Source organism: Corylus avellana, chromosome 8, assembly GCF_965113065.1.
Source record: "Corylus avellana chromosome 8, dhCorAvel1.hap1.2, whole genome shotgun sequence".
Taxonomy (NCBI): domain Eukaryota; kingdom Viridiplantae; phylum Streptophyta; class Magnoliopsida; order Fagales; family Betulaceae; genus Corylus; species Corylus avellana.
In genome coordinates this window covers 6,901,537-6,922,733 of record NC_142497.1, presented here as the reverse complement: position 1 = coordinate 6,922,733, position 21,197 = coordinate 6,901,537, and the positions used below count along the sequence as shown (strand labels likewise).

The 21,197-nt window shown below is 36.5% G+C and overlaps 1 protein-coding gene across 2 annotated transcripts; it reads left to right on the top strand.

Annotated features, from left to right (window-relative positions):
• Positions 1–876: 876 nt before the first annotated feature.
• Positions 877–7,700, top strand: LOC132162837 (uncharacterized). Of its 2 annotated transcripts, none has more exons than XM_088519183.1 (9): positions 877–1,251; positions 1,815–2,001; positions 2,660–2,793; positions 2,891–3,003; positions 3,117–3,369; positions 6,318–6,473; positions 6,606–6,685; positions 6,799–6,848; positions 7,549–7,700. In XM_088519183.1, exons 1-9 carry the CDS (start codon positions 877–879, stop codon positions 7,698–7,700), a joined length of 1,500 nt encoding a protein of 499 aa, XP_088375309.1. The 2 variants fall into 2 exon arrangements, with proteins under 2 accessions (XP_088375309.1, XP_059429038.2); XM_059573055.2 differs by having other exon boundaries at positions 877–1,272.
• The last annotated feature ends 13,497 nt before the right edge of the window (positions 7,701–21,197 follow it).

Genomic DNA, 21,197 nt, shown 5'->3' with positions numbered 1-21,197 from the left:
GGAACAAAATACCCTCCATTATAACTAATTGGATATTATCCAATTCAAATAAAATAGAGAGAATTTTAATTCATAAGTTAGGGTCACACCCAAATATTGCTTTCAAGCAATAATTCGGTGTGAGATGGGCATTAATATAAATACCTCTATTATTCTCTCTATTTCCCATACTCCTTAAATGCATTCAAGAAACTTGCTTCAATGTCAAACAAACATAAATATGTAACATCATTAATTGACATGGTACCACTGCAGCAAACATGCATCCTACCAAATGATACAACAATTGACCCAAAAACCAAAAATCACGACAGAGTATGGAGACTACTTCTCTACTTTGGGATCTGTTTGTATATTGTATAACTGTTGAAATATATATAAAATATAAAATATTAAAATAAAAAAAAAATAAAAAAACAAAAAAGAGCGAGCAGAAGCGGAAAGAAGCGTATGGGCTATATCTTGTACATTCATTGTTTCTTATATTTGTCGAATTTTTGAATTGTCTTAAACTATTACATAGATCTCTATTTATAGAGATGCAAAGAGTAGTAAACAAAAAAACTCTAAATAAACTCTAAAATACAAAAGGAAAAAAATAAATCCTAAAGAAAATATAAAATATTTTCAAATGAAATAATATATTAATTCTAACAATAACGTCATATATAGAGGCCAATGACAAGACAATGGGAGGATTCCCTCTGTCAGCTGGAATTTACAAGATAAGGCAGCCAGACCAAGTCACAGCAGACCAAATATAGCAATATATATCAAACAACAACCAACGACTATATATAAATGGAATGAAAGACATTCTTAAATGTTGATAAGAGATTCTGCATAATCTTTTGTGCAATTGGCCTGTTGAAGGCCATGGACTCTCTTAGATACTCATTGCAATTACTTTCTCTCATCTTCCTTCTTTTCTCAATCTGGGTTTCTGCAACGACGTCGCAGCGTTTTCTTCCCAGGCTTGGAGTGAGAAGGAGAACATCGAAGCATGAACCCCAAACAACATCATCCTTCTCGTCCGACGTCAAAACATATTATTACACCCAAACAATTGATCACTTCAACTACAGGCATGATAGCTACGCCACTTTTCAACAAAGATATGTTATCAACTCTAAGTACTGGGGTGGAGCGGATTCCAACGCACCAATATTTGCATATCTCGGAGCAGAAGGACCTTTGGATGATGATTTAGGCAGCATTGGGTTTCTCAGTGATAATGGCCTCCGGTTTAAGGCCCTCCAACTCTACATAGAGGTAAAAGTGACTTATATCGAACGTGGATATAAATTTTCTTTAAACCAGTTTAGAGGAAATATTTTTCAATCTATTTAAAATAGTGTCAAGTGTCTATAAACATTTAAAGGACACATTAAATTCTTAGGAACATGATCTTCTGAGAATATCGAGTTAGTTATAATTGAAGGGTAGTTTTGTTTTTTTCGCTTTTTGAAGGGACAAAAATATCCTTATACTATAACTGACTGAATATTCTCCTATTCAAATGAACTGGAAATGATCCAAATTCAAATTCTTAACATCGTTAATACTAGTTTACTAACTTAGACTAAATTTAATGTTCATTTTAAATGTTTATAAATACTTGTCACTATTTTAAATTGGTCGGAGGATATGAAATTTATGTCTATTATATTAACGTACAGATTAAATGATTAAATTTACCTTTTTCTATCATCTTACATTATGAAATACTTGTTTCATGACATCTCACTTCAGATTTGGAACAGAAAATTATGATAGTTTTGACTGAGAAAATTGTTGTATGATCTAAATAATAGCATCGGTACTATGGGAAATCGGTACCATTTGGAACAATGAAAGAGGCTTTGAAGAATGAGAGCACTCGTGGTTATTTCAACTCTGCTCAGGCTTTGGCAGACTACGCTGCTGTGATCTTACACGTAAAGAAAACATTGTCTGCAGAAAATTCTCCAGTAATCGCTTTTGGAGCCTCCTATGGAGGAAGTAAGTCACTATAAATCCATTTCTCAGCCACTAGCTATATATTGTATATTTTAGATGACATTTTTTTTGTTTGATGAATTCATATTAGATGACATTAGTATTTAACTTGTCACTAACTTTTTCATGCTTAATTTGTCTACAATATTTTGGAATATAGTCAAACGACTCCCCCACCAGATAAGCGGAATTTAAAATTAATAATAACTACCACCTAGCACATGGGTCCATCCCTGGTAATGATTATTTTACCCCGACTATTTCGGACAAAATTTTCCTTCAAATTAAGGTAGAGAAATTTCCTTTAATCTACTCTATAAAAATGACATGTGTCTCTTGAACATTTGAGATTCACTTGTTTTTTTAACAGCAGAGACAAAGTTAGAATAAATTTTATTAAAAACTAATGTATATCTCATATGTTATTAAAAAAATAGATACATGTTATTTTTATAAAGTATATTGAAGGAAATTCATCATGTTTGGAAGAAAACTTTGTCCAACTAGGTCAATGTTGGACAACATGAACAACCTCGAATTCTCATGTCTTAAATCAACTTTTCCACTGACTTAACCTAGACTTGAAACTTACATCCAAACATGTTTTGATACTAAATTATCCAACACTAAAAATCTAACATTTTTTCACATAATTTTGCAGTGCTTGCAGCATGGTTTCGGCTAAAGTATCCTCACGTTGTCCTTGGATCTCTAGCTTCTTCAGCTCCAATCCTTTACTTTGACGACATTGTACCTCAAGATGGATACTACTCAGTAGTAACCAAGGATTTTAAAGTAAAACGCCAACTTTTAATTTTTATTTTCATTTTACATCTAGTGTTAATTAAATTATGTTTAAAGCCTTCAAAGATTTATAGCATGGCTGGTGCAGGAAACTAGTCAAAGTTGCTATGAAACCATCCGGCAATCATGGGCTGAAATTGATAGAGTTGCTTCCACACGTAATGGCCTTTCAACCCTTAGCAAGAAATTTAATACTTGCCGGTAATTAATTTCTTTTCCTCGTTGTCATTTACTGTTCTCTCTCTCTCTCTCTCTCTCTCTCTATATATATATATATCTGAACTCTAATAAACTTAAAACTTTTGTGTTTGCAGTCCATTAAATAAGTCTTCTGAGCTGAAGGACTATTTGGAGAATATAGTTACTGGAGCAGCTCAATATAATTATGATGCCCCAAGATACCTAATGAGTGATATGTGCAGAGCCATTGATGAAGCAGCTGTTGGAACAGATACCCTTGGCCGAATATATGCGGGTGTTGTTGCTAGTTATAGGCAAAACCATTCATGCTATGATATGAATGAGTTCACTGCTCCAAGTGAAACAACTGATGGGTGGGGCTGGCAGGTAGCTTTCTCACTTATTATACATTCATTCAAAGGAAATTACAAAGCAGACTAAAAACAGAAAATAAATACAAGCTTAACTGAAAAACCCAATCTAGACAGACTACTAGCACCTCAGTGAACTAGAAGGAAACCAGAACGGTCAAAGTCACTTGCAAATACAACTGATGGAAGCCACTGCGCATTATGATGAATAAAACCATCTAGATACTACAAGCAACATGGCCTTTAGCAACCAAAGAAATAGCGGCGACCTCAAAGTCATCGTTATTGAGGGGTCATTAGCAATGACTTAATAGTCACCGCTAAAAACAAATATGTATAATTTAGCAACGACAACAGTAGCGGTGACTATTAGTTGGTACTATTGACCATCATTAGCAGTGACTCAAAGGAGTCACCTCTATTGAACATTAATAGCAGCGACTCCTGAGAGTTGCTGTTGATGAGTGATCAATAGCGGCAATCTTAAGTCGCCGCTATTGACATGAGAAAAAAAAATTAAAAAGCTCATTAGCGGTGACCATCAAGTTGCCGCTAATGATGGTCAACGATGGCGACTCCTGAAAGTTGCCGCTGATGAGTGGTCAATAGGAGCGACTTTAGGGTCGCCGCTATTGACATGAGAAAAAATAAAAAATCTCATTAGCGGCGACCATAAATTGATTACAATTCCAAGAATGATCAGACTCATGCTACAGATTAAGCTAGCTAAGTAGATGCTAAGCTAAATTGATTACAATTTTGTTGTGAAAAGCTTGAATGCCAAACTAAAAATACCCTTGGGCTTTTGTGAGGTACCTTTTTTTCAGAACAATTGTACAATGGTCCAGGAAGTCCATTAATTGTGTAGGCATGGGAGACATTTGGACCGGCTTCTGTCTAAAGAGCCTAGCTAATTACAGCCCATCCAAGAATCCAACAGTTAGATTGGTGACCACAAATCAAAGAGTTACCATCTACCGAAATCACCCCAATCCTTTTTAAGCCTTAAATAGAGGAAATTCTTTGCAAGAGAAGGATGTTTGACCCGACTTTCTTTTAAGCAAAAAAAGCAATAATGATGGAGTTTAATTAGGTTGTGTCGTTAGTTCTTAACCAAAAGAACCAAACCAATCATATGGAAGCTATCAAAGAAGGAAGGTTCAACTAGCCTAGCCTTTCCTCCACTTCTTCCAAGTCTCTATTTGCAAGGAGTTCTTCAATGAAGAGCTCTTCTTTTAAGTCTCATTTCACAAGGAGTTCTTCAACAAGGACCTCTTCTTCATTAAAGTCCCCTATGGGCCTCTATATATATATATTTAAAATTTGTATGCATACATATCTAGTTTGTGGTTTGAGAATGTTTTAAATTGAAGGTTTTAAAGAGCCTCAAAATTAGAAGAGAGTCCCACATAAGAAAAAGAGAAAATAAAGTTTGCATCTAGATGATGTGAAGCATTCTTTTGTACGTTAATGAATAATCTAGACTTTGCCGGTTAAAGATTGATGCTAAAAATAAAATCTTGAAATTGTTATGAGGGTGGTCAGCCCATTCCAACAGCTATTTTGGGGTGGCTGACCACCCAAAACAAATTAAGCAGGTGGTCAACTCACCCCTAACTTCTCTTCTTTTCTTTTTTATTTTTTATTTTATTTTTTATTTTTTATTTTAATTTTTTAATGCATTGAGATGACGTAGCTTAGTCTAGTATTTTCATTAAGGATTGTTGGTCCCCGTAATTTAAAAAAATTGTAGAAGACAATGCCTTTTCTTAGATTAAAGGAATTGAAGATTGATCCAAATCTAGAACCAGCAAACTACTTTCACCAATTTATGCCTTTCTTACTAGCTATTACATATATAAAGATGGCTAATATGTCGTGGTTCCACTGTTTATCTGGCACTAGTACGTGGTATACAACTAAACTCTCTCTAGTGATAAGTGTTTCAATCCAACAAAGCTTTGTCGGGGTTATTTTTTTTTTTCATTAATTAAAAACAAAGTAGTCATAATTATAGCTGTCCAATTAAAAGGGCAACCCCTTAACCCCAAGGGGTTGGCTCACTGGCGCTTATTGAATTGTAAGTTTTTGAGTAACCGTAGAAGTTTACGGTTCGAAATTCACTAAGTGTAAACTGCTTCTTGGGGCCATACCCCTATAGTGAATATAGTAAGAAAATGAGAGTTAATTAAATCTAGACAAGTTTCCAAAGAAACTGTAAAGATTAAGTAGAAAAAGAATTGAACAAAGAAAGAATGGTTCCCTTCACAAACACAAAGTCTAAAGCCCAACCGGTTCAGATTATTTTTAAGAATCCAATCCAGACAGGCCACTAGCACCTCAATGAAATAGAATGAGACTAGAAAAGTGGAAAAAAAAAAAAAAATTCCTACACAAAGTCTGCAGCCCAACCGGTTTAGGTAACCTCATTGATAACAATAATAGTAGACAATAATATCGTACTGTTTTAGTGGAAACACATTTCATTACAAGAATTAAGCCATTAACGGCAACATAAGAAAGTCTAGATCTAATAAACTAGTGGGAAATTTTGCCCGCACATGCATGAGTAGAAGTGAAAAGCCATTCGCAACGTAATTTTGCCATTAGTGGCGACTCAAATGCCGCCGCTGATGTTATATCAAAATTAGATAAAAATATATTAGTGTCTGCCTTAATTTTTTACGTTAATGATAATGACCTATTTTCAACATCGACTTTTTGTGTCAATGCTATTGACCCTAAATAAAAATAAAAAATAAATATATTAGCTTAATCTTATATATATTTAAGTGCTTAATTGGTGATAATATGGGATGTTTAAAAATTAAGCCCTTAATAATGTTTTTGTTGTGGCTAGATGCCTCTTCTTTTCTTCTCTTTAGAGAGGGAGAGAGAATATTTATTCATGGCTGTGAATTGGTTATAATTAAATGACTTGTGTTGTGTGATGTGTACATGCAGTCATGTAGTGATATGGTTATGCCCATTGGCCATGATACAAACGGCTCTATGTTCCCTCCATTACCCTTCAATCTAACCGACTTCAACAATTACTGCAAGAAATTGTATGGCGTCGAGCCTCGGCCTCATTGGGTCACAACTTATTACGGCGGTCAGGTATATATATATATATATATGTGTGTGATGATGATGATGAGTTCCTTTTCTGATTGTTATATATTTATGGTTGATGTTGCTCTCGTACGTTGATAATAACTGTCGATGCTTTCTGACATTGTGAAATTGCAGGATATAAAACTGATTCTCCGTAGGTTTGCTAGCAACATCATATTCTCCAATGGGCTAAAAGATCCCTACAGTAGTGGAGGGTAAACAAAATAAACTCAACTTTTTCAGTGTTAATCATTTTAATTAGAAGTGGGCAAATTTATAATTACTCTCTATATATACTTAGTCATTTTATATCCATCTTTGATCATAGGGTCTTGGAGGACATATCACACAGCCTCTTAGCCGTCACTACATCTGAAGGTATTAATACTCACCTCTGCAAGCTTGTTAATTAATTAATTGCCAAGAAGGGACAATTAAAGAACATAAAATACGATCAAATGAAATACACAAGAACATGTACAAAGAAACCATTGTAAATGTTAAATCACCATTTTTACATAAGTTTAAGCTAATAGGAAAAGATAAATTTAATCACTTAAAACCTATTTAGGATTGTGTTATGAAGGGTAAAAAGTACTTTTAATACCTAAAAGGGTATGCCAAATCAAAAGCTGACTTCTTTGGTAAAAAAATCCAAAAGTTTTTTTTTTTTTTTTTAACTTTTTTACTCTAAAAATTGTCAAAACACATTTTTTTAAACTTTTGTCAAAAAGTGTTTTTTTGACTTAAAAGCTCTATTTCTCAAACATAATCTCAAACATATTCTAATCATTACTTTAACACTCTTCCTCACGAGTGGGTTTAACCTTCTTTTTAATAAGTGAGGCCCAACACATAGAATATTTAATTTAAATAGAGGTGAATTAAAAAAAGTCAATGTTCAATCTTATGACCTTTGGCTTTGATACCATGTTAAATCACTACTTTTCTCATAAGCTTAAGCTGAAAGAATTAAAGAAAGAAAAGTTATATATATATGCTACTATTAATAATTTTTCTGTATATCTTCCAAGAGATTGTTTAGGAGTTAAGTCTAGTAAATGCCCCATTTCTGCAGGCTCTCATTGCTTGGACATCATTGTGGCAAATTCTTCTTCTGATCCGCATTGGTTGGTCAAGCAAAGAAATAAAGAGATCAAGATAATTAAAAAATGGATTGCCAATTACCAGGCTGATCTTCTACAGCTCAAACACCACGTTCCTGTATGATATGAGGAGATCGAGCTCCATATATTTAGCTGATGTTCAGTTTGAAGTCATTGAAAGATATAAAGTATTCATTCTATATTCATGCACTCAGATAGACCCATTATTGGGCATAATATGGTATTATGGTAATAAAATAGAAGAAATAATTAAATTATAATCATCTTGATTTGAAATTTCCTTATGTGGAATCCACCAGTTCTTACTGGATGTAAATTCCATTTACTTTTATGTGAACACATTATTTACATTTGTGGGGGAAGTATGGGAAAAGTGATAGGGATAAGATAAGGTTGATTTGGAATGTAATTACAAATCATTAGTAATGATTAGATTAGATTAATAATTAAGTTAAAATGGGATTTGAATTATTTAGGATCAACTTTTTTTGAATATTTGATATGTTTTCTTTTAGCAGTTATCATATTATCAATTGTAGTCTATTTATAGACCATTTTATTAATGAAGAAGGTAGAGAATAATTTAGACGTATATCTTTGTGGTTTGTATCCAGCCCCAATTGGATTCACTTGTGGTTTGTCTTCAGCCTTAATTGGAGTTCATTATCAATATCCCATCTCACGTCACTACCCAACCTCGAGTACCTAGCAATTGGTATCAGAGCAGTTGAATTTCCCATTCAAAATTGCCCAAAACAAACACTAGCCTTTCACCGCAAAGCCAACAATGTATGTAAAAGTCCCCTTGAGTGCAGATCAACTAGAAGCAATTCGGGAAGCACTTGATCGAATGATCGAGCAGGTGATCAGTGAGTGTTTCAAGCAGTTCCAACTTGACAACATTTCAGCACCTACCGTCCCACTCACCCCACCCAAGACCTGCAAAAAGCCCCAACCACCAAAACTCAGCAGCACAACCCGTGCCACACCAACAATTATCGGAGCCCGCGTCCCACGACGCCGTCACCACAAGTGCTGTTGTTCCTTTCAGCCACTGCCGACAGCCTCACACCTCATCACTGCTCATCCCGACTATAGATCCAACAAGCACCAAACCTATAAGCTCCCACAACGCCAGCCCAGAGGCCACAACCCCACGCCGCCACGATTTAGTTCCTCGGATCATCGCCTACACAAACGCAAAACCCATCTTCACCCTAAACGAATAAGCATCTCGAAGAAGAACAGCCTATTCACGAACTCTATTAAGAACAATAGAAGAAGAAGAGGAAGCCGTTTTGTATTCTTTGTTTGGTCTAGGAAAAGGAAAAAGAAAAAGAATTGTGGTAGAGAAAAGTCAAAGAAAGTTATCCAAAAAAAAATAAAAAATGGAAGGATAATTTCCTTTTTAATTCTTTTCTTTTTAATTTTTTTATAATTCTTTTAATTTAGTGGTATTAGTCGGACTTTGGGGACATGTTCCTTTTAAGGGGGTAGGAATGATAGGGATAAGATAAGGTTGATTTGGAATGTAATTACAAATAATTATAATTAGATTAGATTAGATTAATAGTTGAGTTAAAAATAGGTACCTATCAATTGGTATCAGAGCAATGACGACCCAGAAGGAACACATTGAGAAACTAGAGGTAGACTTCCAGGAGATCAAGACCTCCATGTAGAACCTTGAACGTACGTTGAAGGACAGCATCACCTAGACATTGAAGGAGGCATTGGAGTCCATGTCCAATTCCCATGGTGACTTTTTACGTCAACCTGAAAAGGAAACCAAGGAGTCCAACAATATTGGCAGACATAATCACCACCATAATCGCGAGGATGATCATTATACCAAACTTATGAAGATGGATTTTCCTAGGTTCTCGGGGGACGATCCCATCGTGTGGGTTGATCGGGCTACTCAATTCTTTGAGTATCAAAAAACCGAGGACGACAAGAAGGTCACGCTTACTGCCTTTTACCTAGAAGGGGAGCAAATCAGTTGTGGCAATGGCTGAAAAAGTGTTACCATGTCGACAATGTAGTTGTTACCTGGATCATCTTTGAGAAGGAGTTGTTGGTTCGGTTTGGCCCAACAGAATTTGAAGATTATGATGAATCCCTTGCACGCGTGCAATAACAGGGCACCTTGAGGGATTATTTGAAGGAGTTTGAGAGACTCGCCAATCGGGTGGTTGGATGGCCGCAGAAGGCCTTGATCGGCACCTTTTTGGGAGGTTTAAGGGTGGACATCTCCATGGATGTGAGGAAGTTCAAACCTCGGACATTGTGAGAGGCCGTGGAATTTGCGCGCATGAGGGAGGATAAGCTGCAACTCACAAAAACGACTCCACCGCCAACTGATCCAATGAAATCCACCCTGCAACCCAATGATTCCCTAACCCAAGTGAAGAAGCTCTCATGGGAGGAAATGCAATGAAGGAGAGAAAAAGGGCTATGTTTCAATTGCAATGAACGATTCACCCCGAGCCATTGATGTGCTGCAAAACAATTGCTCATTTTTTGGGCTGAGCCGACTGGAGAAGAACTCAAAGATGCCACTTGGGCAGATGCTGGTTGCCTCTGGCAGCAGTTTCCGAACCACGACCTTGAGGACAAGGATCGTGTCCAAGGAGGGGCAATTGATAGGGAATCTACCCGTGTAATCACTAGGAATCCTAATTCAAAGTACCGAGGGTAATCCTATCAGAGGAAAAAGAATAAAGGATAAGGGTTATCTCCTTTATCTCGGAGTTGTTATTTTATCTAGGTTATCTCTCATTTATCTAGGAGTTGTTATTTTATCTAGGTTATCTTATAATCTTATCTTGTTATCTTATTATCTTATTTGTTAGCCAGTATCATTAAGTTATTAGCAGATATCCCTTGTGGAGATAAGATTAGTTATCTTTATTTTAAATAGTAGTTATCATGAGTAGGAGTTGGCTATTTATTGGAATGTAGTAGGGAAGAGAGATTCATTGAAATATTTTATCAAACACGTATGTGTAATCGGTGTCTCCTACCTCAAGTGGAGAATTATCAATAACATTTCCCATTCCATTTCAATTATCATCCACAATCCATCAATCCAACATCCTGAACCTATCAAAAAGAATCTTATGAGTACCGGTTCTTGAAGCCATTGTTGCTTTCCCTCTCTTGAAGTTTGTTAGTTTGCAAACCACATCCATTATACTTCAACCGTTTAAAGTATACCAGAGGGTCAGTATGGAGTTGATCATTTATAGAAGACTGGCCAGTGAGGACTTAGAGCTTATCGAGGAGATAAGGAGATAAGCAAGGAGCTTGACACGGATCATCTTAATATTTTACAAGGGATTATAATTTTACTATGCCTATAAATTATGTTTTCTTTAGCGAATTTTCAAAGGGTTTTTACTCTTTAACCAAAATCGTTGTGTTGATTTGTAGTTGTGATTTTAAAAATAAAGATTGAATTAGAAAGTAGCAGCTTAATCATGTTTGCTGTCACTGATTATATTTATAACCGTGGATTAGATTGAACAATCTGTACAAGTTGAGAAGTTAAGATAGCGGTGGATGTCATACTAATCTTTTAAGAATGATTCCCACAACCTACACTCATGAAAGGCACCGTTCTAGCATAAGGAAAGGAATTTTAATAACTTAAATCATTTAATTACTATTTTAACACTCTCATTCACATTGTGGTCTCAAACACATATTTAATAAGTGAGATCCAACACGTAAAATTTTTAATTGAAATGTGACATGAATGAAGAAGACAATGTTTGAACCCAGAGCATTGGATCTAATACCATGTTAAATCACCACATATTCCAACAGTTAAAGCAGATAGAAACAGATGAATCTAATCATTTAATCAATACTTCAACAGTTCTTAAGTACTGCATATTTCCTAATGAGACAGTGAAAATTGTCCTTGAATAAAATAGAAAATGAAAGTATGTGCAACATCCAATGTCAATTTCACTGTCATGTTAGAAAGTAAACACTTAGGAGTATGTATAACATTTTTTTTTTAAAACAAATCCTAAGATTTTTTTCTTTTTTTTGAAAAAAAAAAAAGAGAGGGGGGGGGGGGGGGGGGGGGGGTGGTGTGTGGAGGGAGGAGAATACACTTTACCCCCCCTGAAGTGCACACACATTTTCGTTTTGACGTCCAATGTTTAAAAGGTGACACTTGACCCCTTCAAAGTTTAACACAATAATAAAAAATAAAAAAAAACCCATCCATTAATTTTGGGTGTAAATTTGGATGGAAACCTAAGGGCCAGCCACTCACGTGATATTTCTCTAGTTATTATGCCCAAATTACCCTTCCCCAATCCCAATAAATCACACCCCATCTGCCCCATCCTTCTTTATTATTCAGACGAAGCCTCCATAACCTAGGGTTCTTAAGATTGCACATCATCCTACTAAAGATGGAACCGTCGGACACTCCTTCTATAAACTCTGATTCTACAAGGAGCGGGGCAACATCTTATAGAAGGACACTTTGTTATTGCGAGCATCCAGCTTGTATTATTACGTCCTACACTGAGTGAAATTTCGGTAGAAGGTTTATGAAATGCAATAATTACAAGGTAAGTTGCAAACATTAATCGTTTTCCATGTACATTTTCTGATGGGTATTTTGAAGATCTCTGTTGGGTGTTCGGATATGGGTTTTTTTCTTTATAATTTTTTGTTCTTTGATAAAATGATTTTCTATTTTGTTGTTGAGTAAAGAATTAGTTAGTCAAGAGTTTTTGGAACCTTCACGATAAATTTATTGTGAAATTAATTTGCAATTTTTTTTATGGTTTAGTGTTATTCACTTCGTATTTTGTGGCCGGAGGGTCATTTTTTTTTTTGGGGGGGGGGGATTTTTTTCTTTAGTTTTTTTTAGTGTTATTTACTTCGTATTTGGTGGACAATGTGATTTTTTTTGTGATTTTTTTGTCTAATTTTTTTAGTGTTATCCACAAATTCTTTTTTTTTTTTTTTGGTGAAAATCCAATCGTGTAATGTTTAGTGTTATTCACTGGGTTTTTAAGATAAACCGGGCATGTGGTTTTTGGGAATGTGTTGATTCTAAAATGTGTGAACATGGACGGAGGGTGGTTGATCGTTTGCGGAAAAAGCATATAAGTTTTGCTTGAAGATAGTAAACGATGTCGAACAATGGTTGAAACTGAAGTTGAATGTGTGAAAGAGAAGCTGGGTATTGAAGCAACTGATAGATGTCGTATAATGGTTGAAACTGAAGTTGGGAAAATGAAATCAAAGATGGAGCTTGAAAATTGTGCCCTTCACAAAGAAATCGAGATTGAGAGATCAATTACCAATCAATGAAGAAGAATTATCATAAAATAATTGCTTGTACATAGATTTTGATCATATTTTATTTTGTTATGATTTGGAGAACTTCAAATGGTGAAGTCAGACATGACCATATGTTCTTGCCATGCAGTGTGCATGAGGGTGTATTAACTCCCTTACTTTTGTTCAACCTTAGGGTTTAAGGTTTGTAAGGCAAGTATATTTTGATAGTTTGTAAATTTAAACCTACATGTTGTAATGTAGGTGCACTTAGTTATTTTGTTGTGTTTAATGACATTTTAGTTGGGTTTAAGTTTGATGCACTTAGTGCTATGTATAATGAAATAGCAAGACCTCACGCAGTAATTGTGTTTGAAGTCAGACATTTTATTTTGAGCATTTTTATTTTCAGCCTTTATTTTTGGGTACGTCGTATATGAGATTGTTACGAGAAAGGAGCTTATGCGGAAACAATTATTAATATATATTATGATATATTAAAATATATAATACAGTAGACTATTTTATTATATTTATTTTTATTTGATATTGTCTTTATTTATTTTCATGTAAGAGTCTTGATGACTCAGCTTTAGTTTATATTTCAATAAGAGTTGGCGACTCAGTCTTAAAAAATATTATAATAGTTTGCCTATTTAAAGGCCATTATGTTATGAATAAAGCAACCAAAAAATTAATCCAAACTTTATGTTTAAAAAGGTTTTAGGCTCCCTTCAACAAATCTAAAAGGTCTAGGTTCCCTCAAAACCTAACAATCTATCATATTACGTGTATGTAAAAACATTCACATAACATTGGTATCAGAGCAGCCGGGTTGGTTGTTTTCTACAGCAATCAACAATCCATGGAGGATTCACGTCTTGATCGACTTGAGCAATAATTAGCTAGTTTCATAAATATGCTCAAAGGCTTGATAAAGAAATCAGAAGAGCAGATGGAAAGGATGGAGAAAGAAATTGACAACCTTATCTCAAAGGAAGGGTTCGATGCAGAAGAAAATATAGCCACATACCTTCAATCTCCACTTGCAGTATCAATCCTACTACCATCACAACCAACAAATACCCAAGAATTAAAGGCACCAAAACATTCAGAAGCACTATCGCCGTTGTCCACCACAGTGCCGCCATACTCTCCCAGCACCAAGTCAATACAGTGGCGCCAGGCACATCCACGCTCTGTCCAGTTCAAACCCACCACCCGTCGTGCGCCACCGCCCCGCCCCAGATCACTGCATCAGCTGCCAGTCTCGCTAGTCTCACGACCCATGTGCACTGTTATGCCATATTGGTCATTCTCTCCACAAACCAATGCACAAGAATCACTTTTGTGGTTTGTGAGAAAGAAGAAAACTAAATTTGTTTCTTCCTTTGTTTGAAAAAAAAAAAAAAAGGTTGATGGGAAAGAAAAGTGGTCCTACGAGAGAATTAAATAGAGAAAAATTGTGGTTATAGTAATATTAATTTAATTATTTATAATTGCTAAGTATTGATTTAGCAGATCTGCAAATGGGTTTCAAGAGCAAGATTATTTCATGAAGAAGATTTCCAGGACCTTGAGGACAAGGTCCTCTTCAAGGGGAAAGGAATGTTACGAGAATGGAGCTTATGTGAAAACAATTATTAATATTATGATATATTAAAATATATAATACGGTAGAATATTTTATTATGTTTATTTTTATTTGATATTGTCTTTATTTATTTCCATGTAAGAGTCTTGATGACTTAACCCTAGAAAATATTGTAATAGTTTTCCTATTTAAAGGCTATTATTTTATGAATAAAGAAAATAACACAAATATTTCCCACTGAAACACATCATCCAAAAGCGAAAAGCAACATTTGCTTTCCAAAACAATACATAAGAAGATCATACAATAACACAGTGTTCAGAAATTAGTTTGTCCAACCAAAATAACACATTTGTCCAAAACAGTTGGTCCAAATTAACAAAAAATTTGGTTGGAACACTACAACCAAAATAACACGTTATTTTTCCAAAACATTACATAGAATATAACATAAGTTGAAACTCAGCTCATCAGTTTGTCCAAAATAAGATGAAGTCATTTTTGTAAGTAAACAAATTAGGGATCAACACTTCCAAGCCGGCTTCATCTTTTTCATCTTCAACTCCATAATTTCTATTCCTTTCTCCACGGTTGTGACAATACGCTTTCCTTTCGATTTGCTATTGGACACTATTGAGGATGCACCTCAGCCAGCTCCACCTTCACCATTACCTGGTGCAACCATTCTGCCAACAAGACCTAGTGTAGACCCTTTGCCAACTCCACCCATAGCAAGACCTTGTCAAACCCCTCTGATAGCCCCTCTGCCAGCAATCCCAGCAAGAACAACTGGTGCAGCCCCTCCAATAGCCCATCTGCCAACGACCCCAGCAAGAACAACTAGTGCAGCCCCTCCGATAGCCCCTCTACCAGCAACCCTAGCAAGAACAGTTTGTGCTGCCCCTCTACCAGCCCCTCTACCAGCAACCCTAGCTGGAGCAGTTTGTGTAGCCCGTCTACCAGCCCCTCTGTCAACCCGAACCCCTTCCTCTACCTCTTCCTCTTCCTTTGCTTGTAGCAGTTGTATCCCTTGTATCACCCCTACCTCTTCCTCTTCCACTTGTATTTTGCTGCTATCAGGTTAATGTATCTTGTCAGCCAAAACATAGAAGATAACACATAGTTCACGATAACACATGAAATATAGGTGTAGCACTTACAGGTGTATTGGAGCCACCATCATTTGAAACTCTTTTTCTTACATATAGCTTCAAAACAAAACAAAACAAGTCATTTTTTTTTCAAAGTAACACAAAATAATTAATTTTTTTTTAAAAAAAAATCAGTACTCTTTTGTGTAAAACATGTACTTGCATTGTATATTGGATTTCAAAGTATTTAGCACTGTAATATCAAAGTATTTTAAATTTCGACCCCTATAGTTTATGTCCAAACTGAAACATAAGTCCTCAATTTGTGTTTGACATTTTAATTGCTTATCTTTCTCCTAGCTAGTTGAGGATCTCCACATCCACGTCTATTGGATCCAACACTTTGTGTCTGAAATTCATATGAATAACCAACAAGATTCATGTAAGTACACTTATTTATAAGCTGCTTATATTAATTAGTGTTTAGTATAGTCAAACTTACACTTGATGGGGGTTGGTGTTGTGCCAAATACCCACCTAAATTAATAGACAAATACTTAGTACGTTTTACTTGCAAGTGCACAAGATCAAACCATACTATAGTTAGGCAAATACAAGATCAATCCACAAGGATTGTCGATTTTGCTTGGAGTTGATTTTTCAAATTAAAATAACAGAATTTGTCACGATGTTAAAAAGAGATATATAATGAAAGGGTTAAGGTTTTGACATCCACCACAAATAAAACTAATTAAGATAACACTAGGCCAATGTTCCAATCATATGGTATATTTAATGCTTGTCAACCTAAGATCTACACCTTACGCTATTGATCTCCCTAAGCAATGAATTAGGCATGTTGTCTACTTTAATTCTTCTCTTCCCTAAATGATTTAGTATGGTATCTACTAAGTTGTTCTTTAGGAAAATATAATTCTATGGAGATCGACAAACACATGAGTTCTAGGGCATGGCATTTACTCCAATTCCCCATGTTGATTAAGCCAAAAACTCATGATGAGATTCTTTTGTCACTTTATTAAGCCCAAAATTTGGTCATGTAAATTGACTTAATTAACAAATACATACCATATACATATGAGGAATTCAATCACATATTACATAATCAATTAAAATAAACCAAATTATGATTGAAACAAAGGCACTAATATTTAATCTTAAAAAGACATGATTAGGACTTCAATCTATCTCTAACAAAGAGTTTAGTTACACGTAATGAAACTAAAACTAAAAAGAAAAGGGAAAGAAGAAACTGAAAATTGCTTCTTGAAGTAGCCTCCATTGCCTCCGCAATATCAGGCATTGATATAGTCTTTTGGTGCTAATAAAGTTGCTAACCCCTCTCTCATGCTATCTTGGACTATAACACCTATTCCCATTTTCCTTTTGTGTTTATCCACGGCTGCATCCCAATTGACTTTAACAAAGTCATCTTTTGGGGGTTCCCAACGGAGAACCTTTCTATTACTCCCTTAATCTGGGAGTTAGTTGTACGATAGGCCTCCAAATAATCAATTGTATTCTTAACTACTACATTACTAGGACTAACCTTTTTCCCATGAACCAAAGCATTTCGCCTTAGCCATATACTCCTAGCGACCACCGCCATGATATCTATCTCTTCCTTATCCAAGTAATGAAAAAGCTCCTCCATAATGATCACAAAATCCTCATGCATGATACTTCTTTTTTGAATCTTACTACCACACATGCTCCATACTATTTGTGCAAGAGGACAACTCCACAAAACATGCCCTGTAGACTCACACCCAACCCTGCAACTTGGGCATAGAGGATATTGGGTGATCTTTCGATGAAAGAGATTAGCTCTAATAGCCAAGGCATTATGACAAGCTCTCCATGGAAAATCCTTGACAACATTAGGCGTATTCATCAGCCAAATTTGCTTCCAAAGCATTTGTTGCCCTATGTGAGAACATTCCCCTTTATTAGATTCAAATATCTCTTTCTGAAAATGGTAGGCACTTCGCACGGTGAACTCTCCCTTGGCTGTAGGTCTTCAAATCGGCATGTCAGCATTATTAATGGAGCCAATAGGAATTTAGCATATAGCCTCAACTGTACCCACATCAAAAAGCTCACGAAGCTGGTTGGGATTCTACCCGTTAGAGTCCCAGTCAATAAGATCCGCTACACGAGCATCCTCATTTTGACCCTCCCTTGGGTATTGGCTTTCAAGCGCGGTACTCTGGTTTAGCCACTTGTCCTTCCATAACCGTATTTTGCCTCCACTCCCCACCCTCCATTGTAACCCCTCCAAAAGGAGATCACGTGCCGACCAAATACTCCTCCAAACATAAGATGGACGTAGACCAAGTTTAGCATTGAGGATCGTACCTTTTCGGAAATACTTAGCTCGGAGGATCTGGGGAGATAGAGAATCATGATTCTGAAGGAGACGCCAACATTGCTTTGCTAATAAGGCTCTGTTGAAGCTTTCTAGGTCACGGAAACCCATACCACCTCGGCTTTTAGCTACACCCATCTTCTCCCACCTAATCCAATGAATTTTTGAATCTTGCTCGTAATGACTCCACCAAAATTTTTGCATCATACCATTTATCTCTCTAAGAAGAACTTTTGGCAGCATAAAAATACTCATCGTATAAGTAGGGATCAATTGGGCAACCGCTTTGAGTAGTATTTCTTTCCCTGCTTGAGATAAAAATTTATTCTTCCAGTTGCAAATGCGACTCCAAATCTTCTCTTTGATATAAGTAAACAAAGAGAAGATTTGGAGTCACATTTGCAACCGGAAGAATAAATTTTTATCTCAAGTAGGGAAAGAAATCCAACCCACCATAGCTGGTAAGCCCAAATATTTCTCAAAGCAATTAGTAGCATGGACCCTTGACACCACTAGAATCCACCTTTTAGCTCCTGCCTCCAAATTTCGACTAAAAAGGATGGAAGTTTTCTCTTTATTAAATCTTTGCCTGGACGCTTTCTCATATCTACCAAGCACCACTTGTAATCGAGCCCATTCTGTATCATTAGCCCGACAAAATAGTAGACTATCATCTGCAAAAAACAAATGATTAATCCGAACCCTTCCTCTAGCTATGGGGACTCCCATAATCTCTCCCATCCGTTCGGCTGATCGTAGCATGGTACTAAGAGCCTCTGCACACATAATGAATAAGTAAGGAGATAACGGGTCTCCTTGGCGTATGCCAAATGAAGGGGTAATATGTCTAGTGGGGCTTCCATTAATCAGAATAGAGTATGAGACTGAGCTAATACATTTCTGAATTAAATGAATCCATCTACTTCTGAACCCCATTCTCCTCATAACACCCTCTCAGAAATTCCATTCAACCCAATCATACACCGTACTCATATCAAGCTTTAAAGCCATGAAGCTCTTTTTCCCTTTCATGGAATTCATGGTATGCAAGATCTCATGCGCAGCAACCACATTATCAGAGATATGTCTACCTACAACAAATGCACTTTGGTTTGGGGAAATAATATGGGGGAGAACACGTTTTAGCCTATTAGCAATGACTTTGGCTACCAACTTATAAATCACATTACAAAGACTGATGGGTCTAAAGTCTGTAACCCGAAAGGATATATTCTTTTTTGGAATAAGAACTATATTTGTGACATTGATAGTTTCAAGAGATCTACCAGAATTCAAGCAAAAGAGAACTATTTTACATACCTCCTTCCCAATTACAGGCCAAAATTTCTAGTAGACACATGGAGGAAAGCCATCTAGACCAAGAGACTTGTACAGAGCCATCTGAGAGATCGTCATACAGACTTCCTCTTTGGTAAACTCTAAGGCAAGTTGGTCATTCATATCGCTTGTGACTTTTTCCTCCAAAGACGCAAGGCATTCATCCCCACCACTTGGCCCAGAGGACGAGACTAAGGATTGATAATACTCTAAAAGGCATTGCTTATAGAATCCGGGCTTGCACAATTAACCTCATCTACATTTGTGACTTCTCCGATGTGATTTCTTTTTCTTCTTTGGTTTGCATGCATATGGAAAAATTTAGTATTCCTATCACCATTTTGCAACCAATGTACCTTCGCCCTTTGCTTCCACTTTAAATCTTCTCTTTCAAGCATCTCATCAATAGCCACTTGATTTTCCTTAATCTCCCCCACAGTGTTGGCCTCAGCTCTCCCTTGAAGAGCTTCTATCCTGTCTGTTTTCTTCTTTAACCACGCAGCCCTTTTGTGCCTCCGATGCCGTTTACTCCACATATGATTAACTGGAGCTTGCATTTTTCGAGTTTGCTTTGGAAAATATCCAAAAGGTCTCCATCACACTCCCTTTCTTCCTAGGCATCTTTCACAACTTTATAGCAAGCATCATTGACTAACCAACTTGCTTTGAATTTAAAATCTGTGCTCATTCCCTCCACCTCCACTACCTTTTCACCATAATTAACGAACAAAGGGCAGTGATCTGAGCTCCTAGGGACCAAAAAAAAATATTCACCTCTCCAAACAGTTCACACCAACTCGGATTGGCCACCGCACGATCAAGCCTCTCCTTTGTAAAATTATTACTCCATTTGAACTTAGGACCAACAAAACCCAAATCACTTAAGTGGCAGTCCTCCATAACTTCTCTAAAAGCTTCCATTTGTCTGTAAGGTCGAGGGGCGCCCCCATCCTCCTCGGAAAGTTCCGTAATTTCATTAAAGTCCCCCACACACATCCACGGCATCGGAGAGAACTCAAGAAGATGTCGTAATAGGCTCCAACCCTCCCCTCTTCGATCCGTTTCTGGATTACTATAAAACCCTGTCAATTTCCATTGAAAGTCCCTTTCCTGCTCTTTGATAACAGCATTGATGTGACAATTAGAAAAATTCTGAATTTCCACATTAGCATGACTCTTCCAAAAGAGCGCTAAGCCACCACTTCGACTTACACAATCCAGCACAAACACCCTATCAAACCCAAATGGTCCACGTAGATATTCAATTTTACTTCTCTGGAGTTTTGTTTCCATGAGAAATAAAATATCGGGCTTCTTTTCCCTCACCAGTTGGCGAAGATTACGAATTGCCTGGGAATTCCCAAGCCCCCGGCAGTTCCAACTTAAAAAACTCATGATGAGCAGCGAGACTAGACACCAACCACCGCCTGTAAATTACCAGTTATCCTAAAAGCTTAAGCTAATAGGAATAGGTAAATTTAATCACTTAACCATTACTTTTAACACTCCCCCTCACGTGTGGGCTCAAACTCCCTTTTAATAGGTGAGGCCCAACACGTGAAATATTTAACTAAATGGGGGGTAAATTGACGGAGTCAAGGTTCGATCCCAGGACCTTTGGCTCTGATACCATGTTAAATTACTAGTTATTCTAAAAGCTTAAACTGATAGGAAGAGGTAAATTTAATCACTTAACCATTACTTTTAACACCGTCACTCCATTGGATTCTGTCACCATCAAATCTGCACCTTCAACAATCCTTCTCTTCTTTGAATTCAGATTAGCCTGAGCCTCCTCCTCCTCTCTACCCCCCAAGGCCCCATTGACATATAATTCCGAATCTGCTTTTCGTTTCTGCTGGCCTGTAGTTGGTA

Coding starts and splice junctions, on each gene's coding strand:
- LOC132162837 (XM_059573055.2), top strand. CDS start 877: ATGGACTCTCTTAGATACTCATTGCAATTACTTTCTCTCATCTTCCTT. Junction 2,002..2,659: donor TGGAGCCTCCTATGGAGGAA/GTAAGTCACTAT, acceptor ATAATTTTGCAG/TGCTTGCAGCATGGTTTCGG. Junction 6,474..6,605: donor CAACTTATTACGGCGGTCAG/GTATATATATAT, acceptor GTGAAATTGCAG/GATATAAAACTGATTCTCCG.